Source organism: Zootermopsis nevadensis, unplaced genomic scaffold (assembly GCF_977971745.1).
Source record: "Zootermopsis nevadensis isolate Lab colony 2312 unplaced genomic scaffold, Znev_1.0 Znev_ptg000024l, whole genome shotgun sequence".
Classification (NCBI taxonomy): domain Eukaryota; kingdom Metazoa; phylum Arthropoda; class Insecta; order Blattodea; family Termopsidae; genus Zootermopsis; species Zootermopsis nevadensis.
The window spans coordinates 2,733,984-2,753,332 of record NW_028259156.1 but is presented as its reverse complement, the minus strand read 5'-3'; the positions used below and the strand labels follow the sequence as shown (position 1 = coordinate 2,753,332).

Genomic DNA, 19,349 nt, shown 5'->3' with positions numbered 1-19,349 from the left:
TTAAATTAATTTGACAACTTCCAGTGTTCGGCAGTTTCGAAGCTCATCATGAGGACAGACATGCAAACGACCTCCCGATCCTGAGTTCACTTCATTCTCCTTGTGCAAGAACGCGTCAGAGCAAAGGCATTTTCGAAAGGTTGAAACATAGAAACTTTCAAGTAAAAATTAAATTAAATCCATCCCACTATACGCCATTTAGGTCGCTTGGGGGGGAGAGGTCGTATAGCTCCTACTCGTTCTTGACCTCGGCACTAGATGGTGTGAGTGGTCAGCATCACGCCCTGGCCGGCTTTATCCCCGGGAAAGGATCCCAGTACCCATTGGATAAGAGGTTGGGTGGGCCCCAGAGCCGGTTTGGATGTTGAGGCTAAAGGAAAAATGCTCTACCCCCGTCGGGGATCGAACCCCGGTCGTCTAGTCCGTAGCCAGTAGTCGCTATACCGACTGAGCCACGCCGGCTCATATAGAAACTTACAAAAGACGTATAATTTCTTTGTAATTAATAACGTAAATAATAAAGACGAATATACTGTTTAATCTGAAAGGACGTTTCGGAGGACAAAGTATGACGGAAGAGAGAGGCACAGTTCTGCACCAGTTCAAGTCAAATCTAAGCACAAAGCTTGCGTACACAATTCTTTTAAGTTTCTGTATTTCGCCAGGTTACCAAAATTCATCAGTCATCGCTTCAAGCCCGATGTTTCTGTCATTTACATTTCTCCTAATAATTAATAAGATTGTAATTCACGTCAGAGAAGAGATCTTTAAACATTCAACACCTAAAAACCACACACTGATTAGCGTCGATGCTGTTCTCACCTCAAAAGTTCGCCCCTCCGCCATGTTGGTTTGATGACAAGGAGATAAAACCGAAACATGGGGTGACCTTGAACTGAAAGCTGTTCTTATAAAGTTAAACAAATATTCGTCAAAAGCAGCTTATCTGGGTGACAGGATTCCCAAATGGGATCTTTAACCCTTCTAAGCAAATATCCATAAAATATTTTTTAAGAATTCAGTCCGTACCGCGAAGAAAACACTACACCGCACCATTACGAAAATCAGCTGGTTAACCCTTTGAAGCCGAAGATCGTCTGAATATTATTTACGAATCCAGACCGTACCGCGAAGAAAACACTTCACTTAACCATTAGAAGTCGAATCAGGCGGTACCACATAAGATTTAACAAAAGAACGTCCCGGTCAAAGCCTTGACCCTTTAAACGCGAAGCTCGGCAAATCGTATTTAAGAATCCAGTCCGTACCGCGAAGAAAACACAACACTTCACCATTACGAAAGATCGACTGGTTAACGCTGTTTAACAAAAATTCAAGTTATTAATTATTTAAAATGTAGTTACCACTGGGCTATAAATGTTTAATAGTCATTCATGTTTTCACGTACGAAATGACCAGGTTCCTGACTTAATGAACTTTTTTTGGTTTTATAAAGACCGAAAGAATCCTTGCTGTTGTAAGTTACCTGCAAACGAGTTTAATTTCATTAGGTTTAGACTGTAATTCTGATCTCTGGTTTAAGCTCTGATTGATTTAAATGCAGTGTAAATGAATATAAAATACTCTTCAGACTGACTTCATGTATATCACAAGAAGAAAATTGGTTATCTGCTTATCTGTCGTTACAAAAGACCGTATTACACGTGCTCTCATAATGAGAACGTTCACCTACCAGCACATCTGAAGTGTTTGTTTAAATCATGGCGCCTGTCTTAAGTTTGAATGTTAAACGTTTAGGAGTGCCGTCTGCTTATACAGGTATATAAACAAACTGAAGGATTAATTACTCTGTGGAATGACGTGCTACGTGCTTCACACCAAGCTACTTTGATTTTTCATGCTCGTAGTGAAAGACACGATATGTATAATTAAAATAAAAACTTAAAAACACTTCTTCTTAGCTATTGAAGATTAAATAAGAGAAATTGTTGCTTAAGTATTCGGCAGACATTTTATTGAATGTTTAAGATAACGAGGACAGCCACTCCTGGAATTTTACAACTCACTATTCTACGTGCATCTAACACCACGGAAGTATGTCTGTATTGGTATTCAGACAGATGGCACCACCGACTACAGAAATAAATAAACGACACATCACTTAGAAACTGTATTTACGTGATTACTTTTAGAACGACACTAAATTATTTAAAGAGATAGTAATCCATTGTTGATATGACACACTTCCTTCAATAAAATCTATAGAAAAGTTTTTTAAATAATTTATACATCTTACCCCTTTTAACCTCGAAGCCTATTTGTCAAATCCTGTTTAAAATACCCAGGTCAACTTTCACGTATTTACAGATTATAATGTAAAAAAAATCACACTTATACACTAAATAATGTTGAATAGAAAAATATTATCTCATAAATTCTAATGTTATAATATTGAAAGAAATATTTACAAAAACATTTTCAGGGGATAAAATCATAAATTGTTTTTTGTTTTCATTCTTCATCACTCATCCTGCAAGAAAGAACATTTATTTCTGCATAATTTGATATGAGTTTTGTGTCTGTACTGTTATCTGATCCCGAACTACAACACTTTTTGTAAAAATAATGTACACGTACCTTCAATATCGGTCATAATGTCAGCAGGTGGGCCTGTTGTTTCTGGAGAGCTGTCATCATCACTTTCAGTACAATCAGACTCACTTTCCGGAATAATGTCACTATAGTATCTACATAACCTAAGATATCGCCAACACCCACTCTTGAACTTAGACCAGCCATTGTCGAAATAATAAATCTTAAAAAAAAACTAAACCTATACACAATAAACTAACGAAAAATATATCATAAGCACTATATAAACTTTAACTAAAAACACAACTGCAAGGTTAAACACATATCATAGCAAGCAGTAATTGTAAACAAGCCACGAGATCCACATCTGAGCTCAACGAATTTCATTTGTTCAAACAAAATATTCTTGTTCGCCTACAGGATCGATCTGTTGAGGAAAGTATGAACTAAGCTATAAACTATCTGAAACAGCCGCTGCCATCTGGGAGTCTTTTATATAATTGAAACGTCAGTTTTAGAAGGTAATGACGGATCGGGTGACAGCCTCTGCTCCATTTGACGGAGAATCAAAGGGTTAACTCTTTTAGAATTGGATAACAAATTTTTGTAAACGAAAGCATTCAATCACGAAACACAATGTTCAAGAAATTAGTGCCTAATTATGTAGAGTAAAGAACAAATCTGGAAGCAATCATTATTTACATACCACGTGGTTTACTGACACAAATAGTACGACAATAGTTTTAGCTTTCCAGCTTTAGTTTCAGAGGTCTTGCTGCCTCCGTCATCAGGGCGATGATGACGGAGGCAGTATGCTACCACTGATTTCCAACCGCTTTTAAATAGAAACAAATATATATATATAAAAAATTCAAAAATTATGTGGCACGTTACTAGAATTTTTTCATATCTTAAAAGTTGGTGCAAAATTTATTTATTGTTTTAAGTATACAAGTCTGCTAAGGTGTTCTAATTCGACTTGAAAATAAATTAAAATTATTTTAAATTATCGTATTCATTAATACACAATTGCACAAATTTAAGTACATTTGTAAGATTTGAGTTTTCACAATATGAAGATTTCTGTCTTCTGGGTTGTTGCGTATGAATCGCCCTGATGATGGAGGCAGTATGACCTCTGAAACGTTGGTAAACATCTACCAGACTACACAGCGCAAAGTCCCAGAAGACAGAAATCTTTAAGTACATTTGACTGAAAATCAGTGTTAAAATATTCAATTGAATAAAAACTTTCTTGGATATTATCCATCGTCTAGTAAATATAAAACGTAAAACGACGTTTCGGAGATGTGACTCTATCTCCGTCTTCAGGTTCCTACACAGTTGGGCCCACTAGATAGAGCTAATCCCTATCTCCGGACCTATTATATTCGTTTCGAAAGTACAAGTAATATTATAAATATTTTAATATTTTCCGTCAAATCACAATTTTTAATAAGATAATAAAATATAAAATATTTAAAATATCATTTCACGTTCCGCATCGAATGATCGATTTACAAATTCGAACGTCTCTTACGACATGTTTCGGTTATATTTAACCGTCCTCAGGTATAAATTAGATTGGTAACATTTAAAACTCGAATTACAATCATTTACACACGCCATATATAAAAAAACAATACCTTCGTTCTAATATATAAGAGTAATCTGATAAGAACATTTCAATAAACTGCATAACATTGTAAATGATTGTAATTCGAGTTTTAAATTTTACCAATCTAATTTATACCTGAGGACGGTTAAATATAACCGAAACATGTCGTAAGAGACGTTCCAATTTGTAAATCGATCATTTGATGCGGAACGTGAAATGATATTTTAAATATTTTATATTTTATCATCTTATTAAAATTGTGATTTGACGGAAAATATTAAAATATTAACCTAATTCACAATATGACGCAAATATTCTACCTTATGAACAATATTATAAATGTTTCTGTTCTGAGCAGTAATGTCATGCGATGTTGTAGGTAAATACCGCAGGAACAAACTACCTGATGATATAGGTATTTATTTTCCTCTCGAACGTTGGTATCTGTCTACAAACCCACATGACCTTACAACCCAGAAGACCGACATTGACATCCTGACCGTCGTGAGAACCTCATCTTACACAACGTTCGTCTCTTTTGCAGGCTGTAACTTTTGCGACTGGTAACGGAGACATCTGGCCACTGGAGCGACCGGAAGGAATGCCAGCGATACAGTCTCTGGAGGTTATGTGCGGAAAGGACCACATGGACGTCCACCTCTCGTTTACACATCCCTTCGAAGGGATTGTATCTTCCAAAGGGCAATATGCAGATCCGAGATGCGTCTACGTACCGCCATCTAGCGGCAAAACCTTCTTCTCATTCCGTATCGCTTACGCACGTTGTGGTACGAAGCCTGACCTCCACGGTCAATTCTACGAGAACACGGTCGTTGTACAGTACGACAAAGATCTTCTGGAAGTGTGGGACGAGGCGAAACGACTAAGATGTGAATGGTTTAACGACTATGAGAAGACAGCTTCTAAACCGCCAATGGTCATTGCAGACCTCGATGTCATTCAGCTCGACTTTCGAGGTATAGGAGCAGTGACATGGCCTTCTATCTGCCTACTACGAGGTGCGATCAGAAAGTTTCCAGACTGCGCGTATAAAAACCCGTACACTTATCTCAGGTATTAAATTCACTATCTGCGATTCTGCCTGAATCTCTTCTATCGTCTCAAATCTCCTTCCCTTTAGCTGAATTTTCATCTTTGGGAAGAGGAAGAAGTCACACGGAGCTTAGAAAGGAAGTTGGGGTCGGTTCTTGCAAGATCTTTGAGCTCCTGACAAACGAGAAGTCGATTCTGCTTCTGGTCCTCAGACAGGATGCGTCGCATGTGGAGTTCTTCCTTTAGAATCAGCTGACAGGTCCCATAGCCTATCCCAACAATGTCGCACAAGTCGTTGATGGTACGACGATGGTCGATCTTCGTGAATGGCCTGCCGAATCTTCGTAACAATTTCGGGCGTTGTGCTCGAAGATGGTCGTCCAGAACGCTCGTCATCATCGACAGAGGTTCGGCCATTTTTAAAACGTGAATGCCACACAAAAGTTTGTGCACGACCCATTGCGGACTCCCCAAATGCTTGCTTTAGCATTTCATAGGTTTCCGTAGCCGTTTTGGCGAGTCTTTGGCAAGAGATTCAGGCAGAATCGCAGATGGTGCTTGACAGGCTGACAAAGAAAGATTTCCAGGGATGCTTCCAGGCTTGGCAGCGGCGCTGGGATCGTTGTGTTCACTCCCAGGGGAACTACTTCGAGGGTGATGGATGAATTTAATACCTGAGATAAGTGTACGGGTTTTTATAGGCGCAGTCTTGAAACTTTCCGATCGCACCTCGTATATTTCTTCAGTACTGTCAGTTTCTAATACCGCAGAATTTGTTTACATACTCAGGCAAAAAGTGTGGTCACGCAGACGTGACACCGCGTAGAGGGAGCTGGAAGGGACGAAAGTTGAGACCGCTATATCAACTACATAGAAGGTAGATGAATCTGCGTTCAAACTACATGCAAAATTTCTGTATTCAATATTGTAGCCCCCCAGAAGACAGCCATCTTCGTACTCACAGCCGTGAGAAATCAGAAATCCTTAACGCCTGTGAGGTAGGTTTATTGCAGGACATGGTGTGAAAGGTACGTCCTCGTGTTCCTAATGATGACGAAATATTCCTTGGATAAATATTGTCTCAACCATCAGGGAGACAAGAAATGCAGACAGAAGTTCATTTCGAACATGATACACGGGATATTCTTCACCTATTCGCCTCGGTCATGAGGGTCACCGAGTTCTCCCGTCATGTCGAGGTGATAACGCCAAACAGAGACGTGATGCAAATGTTAACATCTGCCTGAAGAAAACTGTGTGAGACTTTAAATTCTTAAGGCGTTGAAGATGGCCCTGGCGTCCTTCTGGATATTCACGCCGTATCATTTTGTTGGTGGGTACCACGTTTCGGAGGAAGATTCTGCCTCCATCTTCAGGGTCCAAGTCTTGAGGATTTGTGGCAGTATGTTCCTCCGAAATGTTGATATCGACAAAAATGCGGAATTCTTTAAGAATCAGACTGTGAATAGTGGTTAACGAACTGGGGCGAAGGACCTCTTGAAAGATCTGTACTTTTACAGTTCCGTTATTATTTCAAACATATTTTAAGTCTACATGATAGGAGTCTCGTGGTCTCTATACAATTCGAATGACATAGGCTAATGCGACGTGTTTCGAGTGTTGAAGCATGTCATGGTTGCTAATGAAGGCACTGTTTTTTCTTTCTCAGGAGACAACGTAGACTGCTGGATGGAGATTCAACATGGCAAAGGGCCCTGGGCACCTCCAGTTAGTGGGATTGTGCCTCTCGGTTCCATACTGACCCTCGTCGTAGCCATTAACGATTATCGCGGTAAGGGAGAGCGTACAACAACTATATATCGATATATCGATATGCGACCGACAGTACGACAACCATAATGTATCGAATTTCAAAAGATCGTAGGGTCTAGAAACTCTTACCTCTTCTAGTAGGATGTAGATAAGAGATACGTTTATGTGATGAGCTAAGACCTATTTTATATATATATATATATATATATATATATATATACATATATATAAAAAATTGGGCTGATTAAACTAAAAGACATGTACAACTTAAGGTACAAAATGTTAAATTGAAAATACCAAAGTGCTTAGCACTTCAAATTCGTATTCAGTGATATCTGGGATCAAATCTCGGTCCAGAGACCGATAATCTAGACAGTGTTTTGTGGTTTTCCTCAGTCTCTCCAGATATTCTGTGACAGTAGCTTCCCGATTCATTATCCACGTCACCAGCACCAACCACGATCTCCTGTATTTGTCTCATAATTTCATTCTTCGCTTGTTCCAGGAGAATTTGACATGAGAGTCAAATCTTGTGCAGCTTCCGACGGTGGGGGCCACGTGATTCAGCTGTCGGACGAACAAGGTTGTGTTTTGCGGCCTAAGATGATTAGTCGGTTCATCAAAGCCAGGGCAGCTGACGAGCGAGCTACTGTTATCACATACGCGTTCTTCCACGCGTTCAAATTTCCAGACGCCCTGAGCGTGCACATCAAGTGTAAGGTGGAGATATGCCGGCACGGGTGTCTGGACCACTGCCAGCTGGGTTCACACCACGACTCTCCTCACTTCGGACCGGTCGATCGTAAGGACCAGCAGTCGAAACCCGTCTCAGAGTCTCCTTTAGGCCCGGAGTTGCTTATTTACGACGAAGCAGAAGATGAAGAACAGTCAGCGGGACATTTTCCAGTCGTCGTCAGCACTGACTCCAGGTCGCCAACTGCACAGGCTCAGACCCACGCCATACCAGCTCATAAACCCGTTGATGAGGGTCACGATACGGAACCTTTGCGTCGTCCTTTCCAGGCAAGATCTCATTGTATTTATTATACCTGACTCATGTTTTCCTGGTCTAGCGGTTAGAACGCTGGTCTTGTAATCCTGGGGGTCTCGGGTTCGATTCCCGGCGGTGCCCGAATTTATAACTTGTGTTGGACAAGGCCGTGGTCTAGGCAACACGGAGTTTTCCTCCGTGGCATCCCAACAATTACTCCATTCACACACAGAAGAAGGCAATGGCAAACCACTTCTGGATCATCTGCCAAGAACGTATATGAACAGGTCCCAGTCCGAGAAAAGGATGGAAGGATCCTGTTCATATGGACCTGTCGTCAGACAGAACACTAAATAATAATAATAGGAACGGTATTCCTGTAGGAATACATCGAATACAATTTACCGAGTGTATTACAGCCGACGTATTGTAAGTTTTGAGGTTTTCAATGCGGTGAGTCTGAAGATTTCTGTCTTCTGGGTTGTTGCGCCGTGTAGTACGGTAAATGTCCACAAACGTTTCAGAGGCGCTTGCTGTTAGAATTATGCTAAACGCACGGCAAGTAGGCCGATGTCGTGTTTTCCGTATTTCCATTACGAATGGTCTACTGACAGTAATTCAATTTCTTGCTCAAATACTTTGCCTTTCGACAAATTTTATGACAAGAAATTCCAGTTCGCTCAAAATAGCACTTGGGCGCCGCCCTCGAATACAAACCTGACTATAGAAACTTCTTACAGGAGCAACCACGTCCTGGGCATCGCGACGGACAAGAGCGTTTTCCACACGGCCCCCGAAACCTGGGAGAAGACGACATGCCAATCTTGGATCGCTCATCATCAGCCAGGTCCTCGACGAGTCAACGCAAACGTCGCTCGATCGTAGTATCAGACCGAAAAGTTCGTAGTGCAGATGTTGGTGTGAGTGGTCTGTACGAAGTCATCTCAGAAGTAGACCTGGCCTTTACGCCAGACATGCGCGCTGAGGCAGTGACTGTATTCCAAGGGCGCATGCGTGAGGAAGTGGTGTACGGTATTTGCCTTCCGGTGCCAGGTTTCAGCGTGTTATTCGTTTTAGTTGCGGTATCTGCCGTAGTTTCGGCGCTGGTAGCAGGGTCCCTGTTATACCGGTACCAACTGCAGCGTGAAGCCCAGAATCTAGCTCAGCAGAGAGCACAACAACAACAACAACAACAACAGCAGCAGCACACTGGCACAATGGTGGTCAACTCTCTAGCGAGCTGGATGGCCCTTCGACTTCTACGTCCCAGGACGCATTCATCAGCTGCTACATCGCCAACACAAAAGCAGCAATGTCATCAGGTCTCCCAGGCCATGGCGAGCCATGAAGGTTGAATGTCCGATACATTTCCTTGATGAAGACAACTGATCCAAAGTATTGATAGAAACTTTTGTGGCTGACGGTTGGTGACCCTGCATCCATTATACTTCCATCGTAAAGCACGATTGTGAAGCGTTCTCCCATCATATTAATCATAAATGGATCCCAGAGTCGAAAACAAGTGTGCAGAATCCTGTTAGTGAATCTCTGCAAAGATTGACGTCGTCATTCTAATAAATATCCGAAGCAGCGGGATAATTTTTAAAGCATAAAGTTATTAGATACCAGAAATACATCAACCATACTTTCATCTGCAGAATTCTTATCCATGGAGTAAAGGACACGATAGTTTGTGTTTCTTGTTTAAACAATTCACATTTTCTACCACACATTTGAAATTGGGAGAAACTGAATCATAATTCAGTATTTCGCACAGGTAATTTGTGGACTTCATTTATTTATTCTGAAGGCATGCAGTGGCCTTCTAAGGCCGTGTACTTTTAATACAGACACTTTCTTACAGTAGTAAAAATGCCTTACTATTCTAAATGCAGGTACAGTACTTTTATTGAACTGAAGAATGCATGTCGTCGAGACATAGGGATGTTGGGAAGTGGCCAAAGATTCTACATGTGTTCTTGATAGGAAATTAGTTACATACCAACTTAAGAATTTTATTTATATGTGGATAATGAAGTGAGTATAATAAGATTAAACAAGATGGAATTTTCTGATATTTTATAATATGACACCCATTGCAAATCCTCCTGAAAATTGTTACATAATTTAACTTGTTTTAATTGTAGGTAGTAATATAAATATTATTTGTTGTGGTTAGTAAATACTACTTGAGTATTTAAATGGTGCTTACCATCAAACAAATTAAATTAACAACTTGCCAACTTTAGGAATTAATGGATCTGTTAAGTAAATAAGAATTTCAGCCAACTCAACAATTTTATTTCCCTTTTCATATAAGAATATAATCCCACTCGGCTGGTATTTCGACATCAACACATCATCCTCAGACTATAGAATAATAATAGATACATTATGTCGTTTATATGTGTCTTCATTTATATTAAAATCTTAAAACCACTGGGTATGTTCCGAAAGATAATGTATTATTAAGTCTATTTATTAAATAACGTAATTGTATATCATACCGCGGGGGGTTGGCCCCTTCGATTTGTTAGGAAGCCTGAGGGGAAGAGACCCCTGGGGAGACCTAGACGTAGATGGAAGGATAATCTCAGGCGGGATCTATGGGAGATAGGAGTTGAAGGAGGCTGGATTTTGTTGGCCCAGGACAGGGCTTTGGTTAATTCGGTGATGAACCTTCGGGTTCCGTAAGCTATCTAGTTAGTTGGTTAGTATATGATACACATTAAAATTTAACAATTCTTACGAGACTTGTGCGTCATTAAACACTTTTGTTTGGAGATGTGTGCTATTTAACTTTCTAAAAATGTCATAGTTTTCCATTTGGTTGTCTCTGTTCTTCAGGTGTATTATTCTGTAATATTTTTTTGCAGAAATTCACTGTCGTCAAGTTTGAGGTGGTTTCCGTTCTTAAGGTGTTTGTATGGACTAGGGGAGCTGGGGTTAGGGGTGAACCAGGAAATTAATCTAACGCAACTGAATATCACAATGGGAGTATAGGAATAATCAAAGAATGTATATACCAGAAAACTACCATTTTATGAAAGTAGGATTTTGAGGTTATAATGGCAGCGAGTACGAAACACGGATTTCTTCTGGGTTGTACTGCCGTGTAGTCTGGTAGAAGTTTACCAACATTTCAGAGGTGATTGAGGCAGCAAGGACCTCTGAAATGTCAGTAAACTTCTACCAGACTACATGGTGTTGCCACCCAGAAGACAGCCATCTCCATTTGAGGAAAGTTTAGCGGTGCACACAGACTTCCAAGCAACAGTGTTCTATGATTCATAAATCTCATGACGACAAATATCCGAACCGTAAATATATGTTTTAATATTTATGTTACGTAAATGTACTATTTTTGGCGTAACACAAAATAATGCAGATAAGTGACTTGTATAAAACTGAAAGAATGCTCGTAACAAACCATGAGATTTTAAGATTTTAAGCATAATAACTTATAAAGATGCATAATGGATCCAGTTAAATAAATACGGACAATGTTAATATATATATAAAAAATGGCTTAAACATGTTATTCGCAATGTACTAGTGGCATGAGGATAATTTTTTAGCATTGAAACAAGTAGAAAAGTGAGATTTTATCAGCAAATGAAAAGTAAAAATATAAAATTGTTGTGTTAACCAGAAAATCTAATTTATTTAATGTCAACACACGTAACAAGGATATCCTAAACATAAGATTAGTGGATCTGTGATTTATATTATTACAGTTATTCGAGTAGAGGTGTGTTTGCTGTTATGTTGCTCACTCTGAAGTCTAAACTACTTCATCGCTGTAAGAATTCTGAAATTAAAACCAATTTAAAGATTTCAAATAGTGATATATGTCACTGTTATCACATATCAAGGTAATAATTATCCAAAGCCATGGTCTAATTAGAGTGGAAATTTTTTTTAAAAAAAATTGTTTTATAATCTTCAAAAGTGTATTGGTGCTAGTACATGTGGTGAATTTATATAAAACTTGTGTGGGAGATTGGGGGTGGGAGGGTATAGGTGTGTGGCATTATAATATTAACTGATATGTATAAATGTGTAACATATTTATAAGAGTATAATAGTCTAATGGCACAGAAAGATACTTTTTAATATTTTTATCCCATTGAGTAAAAACTTTAGAAGAATTAAAATTATGCTCAATTTTCACTAACGTACTTCCTCGTTGTGACGTCCGGTTATTTTGTAAACTGAGAATTATACTTTCTGGAGGTAAAATTAATTTTTGGGTGTACTCTGATCAACACCATTAACAGTATTTTCATATATCACACTTACCCTTTGTGTGTGTGTGTGTGTTTTTTTTTCGGGGGGGGGGGGGCTTGTGCAATTCAAAGCTGTGTGCAATATCACAACTCAAAAAGTGATGCGTGCTATTTAAGTGTCACATTTCCAAGCAAGGCTTGAATCCGTTTCAACAAATTTCAATAGACTTATAATGGTGAAGCCTTAGCTATCACACACGTCAATTATTTATATACACAGTTATTTATTTTAAAAACTTATTAGTAGGTTTATGGCTTATCGTCACATTAACATCCAGTCAGCCCTCTTCATTCCTACCGCTAAATATCGAACATTAATCCTGTGTGTTTTTTACACAGTGCTCAAAGATTTTGGTGCCTTTTCTAAAGATTTTTGGTAAGAATTTATAGAATAACAAAGCCATAATCAAATGTTTTACAGATCTATCTTCTTTTAACTTTAATTTATTAACAAAATTTGGTGCTTAATGGATCTGAAATGCAAGTTTGAGCAGACTTCTACAATCTTCATTGATAAAGGCTGAATGTCATATTTTTTTAACAACGTAAGTGTTAAGTGCCTTGATAGGAATATTTATTCCTAACACTAAGAAGGTTATAAGTTCATACCAACTGACTTAATAAAGGAACTTCAAACATGTGGCCCTACAAATACTAAAAAATAAAAATTAAATCATAATTATGATTTATCTAGGTAATAAATATGCTGATTATATACACGATTCTTTCGTTGAGTGAAACATTTTCATTTCAAAATATGATATTCTTTCAATATGAAATTCATTATAAAGAATACATTTCTAATAAAATTCCAAATTTGATGTTGATTATGTTCTTAAAACAATGACACAAACAAGAATTTTAATGGTCAGTGAATTCTGAATGGGAAACATATTACTTAATATTGCTCTGTGATGCGTGTCGAATCCAATTAGACATCCATACTAGGACACCAAGAGACAAGAAATATTTCCTGTCCCTTAAAGTCATTATTTTTCACCTGAGTTTCATACTTTAAATCACGCTAATAAAGTCAAAACTATAATTTTTATAATATACAATTAAGTCGGTACTGTTTAGATGTGACGGAAAACAGCTAAATGGTAGGTTGATTGCAGAATTTTGGATAATGCTTTTAGAAGTAGCATTATACCTGACGTGTACTTCACGGATGCCTATAACATCTGTTGATGACATTTCTCTCTCAGGTAAATAATTAGAACGATGTGCCCAAAAATGTATTTAGCCCATTAAGTAATGTACGACTTAAAAAATTTTAAGTTTAAAACTTTTATAATAGAAAAGTCCTACCCTGCGTTTCAATATTTCTTATCAAAACTCAAAACACTTTTTCATAAAGGTTAAATTAGGTCCTTAAGGTAAGTAAACTGGCTTAATACAAATTTCAGTTAATAAAATCTATACACGATCGTAAAATAGCACCACATATTAAATGACGTAAATATTTGTCAGAGTTCAAAAGATTTGAAAAAATATTCAGTTCGAACCTTGAATAAACTAGCTTTTAAAACTGATCAAAGTGAACTAAATTTATATAAGTGCTAAATAATCAATTTTTCATTACAAATTTTAAAAGGACTTGAAAAATACATCGAAATTCATTTAGACCTTTAATTAAAGTCCCCATTAAAACAAACCATGCTAAATCATAATCAAAGTGGTCAAACGCACTGAGTATGAATTAATTCAATAAGTTTATTTGGCAAGTTGTCGAGACACACCCGACATGAACTTTGCTTATCATACCACAGATTTTATTACTGCGCAGTATGAATGAACGCAGATATGGCTGGACTGTCCATATAAAAAGAGGAAAATGAAACTACATAATATTTTTTTCCAAGTACAATCCGAATCTACTTAACTATAACCAAAATCTTAACACTGTCACTAGCATAGCATGTTTTCAAATAAGCTACAGGAAATTTTTCTTTTTTACATTTATCCTTCAGTTCTAGAGGTAACGTTGAAATAAATTTCCACATATTTCAGGGAACATAAACTTTTGATAAATGCCTACATTTTTTAATGAGTATTCCTGTTAGACATTATAGTTCAGACGTGTCTTATATTAAAAATTTGGAAATATTTCTTAAGTGCACGGTAAGAAGGACTTTAATTCAAGACAAATTATGTCAGATGTGAGTCCTTCTAAATGAACGCTAAATATGTAACTAAGAAGGAATCCTGATAGATTTTGATACTTTGGTATTAATGGATGACCCTAAATGGCATTTAAGGAATTGTTGTAATGGTGCCATGCATAAGAATGAACATTCTACCTTATGTTACACTAGCTTTGGTTTTGTTAATTAAAGGTATATCTTAAACTAGCGTAAAAATAACAATATTTTAATTAACCTAACCTAACCTAACCTAACCTAACCAAAGCTAACCTAACCACAGGTAAATGTTGTTAGTGCCACGCATCTCTGTTACGACGATCCTTGCAATATCATGTTTTGGATCATCTGTTAATATACAAGTTCCAGTATTCTTATTTTAAGTTCAAGTGCTACAGCTGTTTTGAAATACAGTAAATTTCAGAGTCTTAAATACTAACGAGGGTCATTTGTTATGAACTGAAACACGCATAACCAATAGTGGTCACTTGCAAATAATATCAATAATACACTGTGATCTTTGTTTTCTTTGACAATAACTACGTCGTGTGTACGATGGGAGCGAGATGATGAATAAGAGAACGTTTATAAATTCAAGGACACATATTTCAGATTACTGATATTGTTTATATTTATAATGTTGGTAATTACTTATGAAAGAATTCAGTATTTATCTCATGTATGTTTAATACCTCAGATTGAGGAATCTTTTAAACTTAATGCTATAGATAAATTATTGTTAGTTAAAAGTTTCACACACAGCAAAACAGATAAAGATTTCCTCTGTTTTAGTTGAAACAAGTATTTTGTCTGGTTGTCATTTGATTACCACGTGTCCTTTACAACTTAATTAATAGGCAGCAGTTACACAAACTGGTAAGAAATCCATCAGGCTAACCAGAATGTACAAAAGCAATATGAAAGTAATAATATTTTATTAAACTTCCTTGCCATGTACAGGCACAAACCAATATATTTTTATAATCACACAAAGAACCTACAGCATTCTTACAAGTTACTACATAATTTACAGTGAGACCAGATAAGTAATTTTAAAGATTGTTTTACAGCTGTGACCCCCTAAATGTGAAAGTATTTCCAGGTTAACAGTCAGTTAAATCTTGATTCCTTTTCTTCATAATTCAAAATGCACGACCAAGAAGGAGAATGAAGGATAATATCAAGATAGATCTTGGGGAGGTGGGCTATGAGGATGGAAAATAAATGGAGATGATTCAGGATCATCACCGGTGGTGTTGTCGGTGTTGAACTTGCAGGCTCTGCTGCCAGGAAGTTATAATAAATCATAATTTTAAGTTAAATTCAATCCATACATAACTAAAATCAATCTCCAGATTCAAGCGTCTCGATCCACTTGTGAACATAATTTTATTTTTCAAGTTGCACGTGTTAATAAGGTCATATTAAACAGATTTAATTTATTACGCATATTTTAATTTTCTAACAAATAATAATTTGTGTACCTTGAGCATCTTAAAAAAAAGTTATAATAGTGAGAGGTCAGCTGGGAGAAGAAATTTGGAGAATCAGGTTTTTGATCTAGAATAACTGTTTCCAAATTCACTTATAAGTTTAAGTTCTTGTAAACTGCTGCCTTAGTTTATCAAGTTTGACCAATTTTGATCATATTACTGCAAATGTTTTAGAGTTATTCATATTAAAATCTGTTGTACTCAGGATTTTATATACAATTTAATACAGTACATACCAACTGCTTTTTGAAAAAGGATTCCAGTGGATCGTAATTAATATTTTATTGTCATAAACTTCAGGTTTTAACAATAATTGATTAATGTAAATACATTAAATTTTACAAATAGACCCTGGTTAATCCCCCTCCCCCCAGGTAATAGGAATCTACTGTGTACTGATCATAGGTGTTAATTAAGAAAACACCTTCTTATATGGACATGGTTAAGAAAAACCAAGAATATTAACATTTTAATATGAGCAGAGTCTCCTAAATATGAAAATGGTGATTAATTATGTGAGAAAACTGACTCTGATACAACATCCATAAATTTCTTACTAAAAAATATGTAAAATTAGTATAGAATGAATACCGTAAGCTACATGTTTGTTATTACATAAAACCACAAGTGTCACAAAAATAAATTGTGAAAGACGTGGCTCCTTCCATTGCTCAAATATGAAAAGGATTATAATATTAAATTCTTTTTTTTACTTACTATAAAAAAGGGTTATTTAAAATAGTTCATATCGTAGCATTAAAGTTAGTACATGTGAGTATGTGTAATGTTGTAAATAATTTCTGATTATAAATGACTATAATTTTTTATTATTGATTTTCTTCTCCAAGACACAAGTAGGAACATGCAATATGAATTTAGATAATTATTCCTATGGAATTTTAATTCTGTTCAGAACAGTAGAAGACACAACATTAATTTTGTTGTACATTTTATGAATGAATTCAGTATTTGAAATTAAACTGTAATTTATGATTTGAAGCTTTTGCAGTGACCAAACTCAATAAAATCTTCTCACGCTCTTAGACATGTCTATTGATTATGTGAAGAGACCTACATTTTGGGAACCATCCCCATCATTAAGAGTTCTGATCAGGACCTTTATTGTGGGAACAGAGATGGTTCCCGAAACGTCAATATCTTGATGTTACCAACTTGCATGGCTGATTTCCATGAAAAGGTTTTATTAAACTGTAATTTAACTTCAGATCATGTTTTCTATTTTCTTAAACATGAATCTTAATAAAACTGGTGTGATTGGAGGCAGAACCATTATCCTCTTAAGTGCACATGTGCACGTGTACCATGTTAAATAATGTAAAGAAAATTAATAAATATTATTACACAAAGTCAGGAATGATATATTCACTAACCCATTTCTCTAGTTGAGGGCACAATAAAAGTTGGTTTCCAATGTACTCTACCTCTGTAGTCCTACAGAAATCAAGAATCAGGTATCCTTTCTTTGCATTATATTTTACTCAATCCAAATGGTGAATCCTAGTATTATGTACAACATTTTATAAAATCTTGTATTTGAGCTTTCTGGTTGTGTTTTATATTTACTATCCAATGATATTTTAATTTCCATTTACACAACCGTGTTACGTATGTCATTTTGTGGCAACACATTTCAATGCATATGTCATCTGCAAGTTATTTTTCATGATGTAAAAACTACACGTACGTCAGAATATGTTGTCATAAAATGATATACGTAACACGGTCGCGTAAATTGAAATAGACGTCTTGTTCTTGAACTCAAGTGTTCTGTAAATACATTTATGAAAGCTGACTAGCCTGAAAGGGATTCCGTCAGGAATGTGTTGTGCTTAACCATTAATTCTGTATTCACCTGGTAATTATAATAAAAAAACTAATTCAGAAAAACCTGTCTTTTACCAAATGTGAACACTACTGGAAAGAATAAATAAAATAAAAACAAATCAATTAATGTATAAACTTCTATCAAGTCTGTCTCCATCACTCAACTGAAGAGTTCTCTGCCTCATTACCTGTGATGAGGAAAAGTTAACGTACTCTACCATAGGTAATTTAACTGGCAACTAAAAGCAAACTTTGTTTCAGTTGGTACGTGTGGTTTGATGGGTCGGATTATGGTTTAGAAAGAAATTTAGTTTTCCTCATCAAAGGTGTGCGCTACACAAATGAATAACAACAAAACTGGTTTATTGGAATGTGATCTACCTTTGTTATTGTGCTGAAAGTCTCCTACTTTTCTTGCTATAACTATAATAATAGCAAGAACCACAAAGTACTACCACAACTGTGGAAAGAATCAAATTGCCCGTGTTCACAAAACACGTGACAAAACCGAACGCATTAACTTCTGAGGTATCTCTCCTTTGTCAACATCATACAAAATTGTATCCAGTATTCTTCCGGCATGTTTAAAACCATTTATGAATAAAACTATCGGGGACGATCAATGTTGATCCTACCACAATAGGTCAGATGTTTTGCATTCGACAAATATTTGAGAAAAATTGGGAGTATAATTGATCAGTACACCAACTATTTGTGGACTTTAGGAAGACATGTGACTCAGAAGAAAGATACTGGCATTTTGATGGAGTTTGGAATACCAAAGAAACTTGTGTATGGATGGGGTATCTAATAAGAGTTCATATATGTAACCTGTCAGATCTATTCCAAGTGCACAATGGCCTAAAATAGGGGGATGCTTCACTGAATATATATTCTTATAAAATCAATATGTATATTAGTCATAATCGACTGGCAAGAGTGAACATTTCAGACTCTTCACAAAAGTTGACATTGTAGGAAATCCAGCAATATTATTTTATGGTAGTCTCCAATGTCACATTCTCCACGCAAAAATTTAATCTAAATCAGTCAAGTTGTTCCCAAGGTTAATCACATGGACAAAAAGACGGACAGACATGACTAGCCCATAATGTTTCCCTTCTGTACACTTTATAAAAAAATTAGAATACTAATAAGAATAACAACATTAAAAAGAACAATGATCTCTGGCCTCGTTGTTGAAACGAGACCCATAAGATGTTCTTCACTCACACTACAGCGTGATGATGACCACACCCCTATCTAGTGCTGAGGTTAAGAATGAGTAGGAACTATACACCCCTCCACCCAAACGCCTACATGGCGTATAGTGCGACAGCTCTTTGTTTTTAATTTCTTGAACAGTTCAATACAGTGGTTCTTAAATATGGTCACTAGGAAAATTCAAAGGATTTTTCCTCTAGCCTCTGCGTCCAGACCGGCTCTGGGGCCCACCCAGCCTCCTATCCAATGGGTACCGGGGTCCTTTCCCGGGGGTAAAGCCGGCCGGGGCGTGATGCTGACCACTCACCCGCATCTAGTGCCGAGGTCAAGGAAGAGAGGAGCTATACCTCCACTCCCCCCAAGCGC

The 19,349-nt window shown here is 36.8% G+C and overlaps 1 protein-coding gene across 1 annotated transcript in view; it reads left to right on the top strand.

Moving 5' to 3' along the window:
• The window catches only part of m (zona pellucida domain-containing protein miniature), a 174,256-nt gene extending 156,378 nt beyond the window's left edge, over positions 1-17,878 (top strand). The window contains exons 3-6 of the mRNA XM_087355169.1: positions 4,716-5,148; positions 6,894-7,016; positions 7,503-8,020; positions 8,729-17,878. Of these exons, the coding sequence (XP_087211295.1) occupies positions 4,716-5,148; positions 6,894-7,016; positions 7,503-8,020; positions 8,729-9,343 (1,689 nt within the window). The 3' untranslated portion in view covers positions 9,344-17,878. The remainder of the gene's footprint in view (positions 1-4,715; positions 5,149-6,893; positions 7,017-7,502; positions 8,021-8,728) is intronic.
• Positions 17,879-19,349: the final 1,471 nt, after the last annotated feature.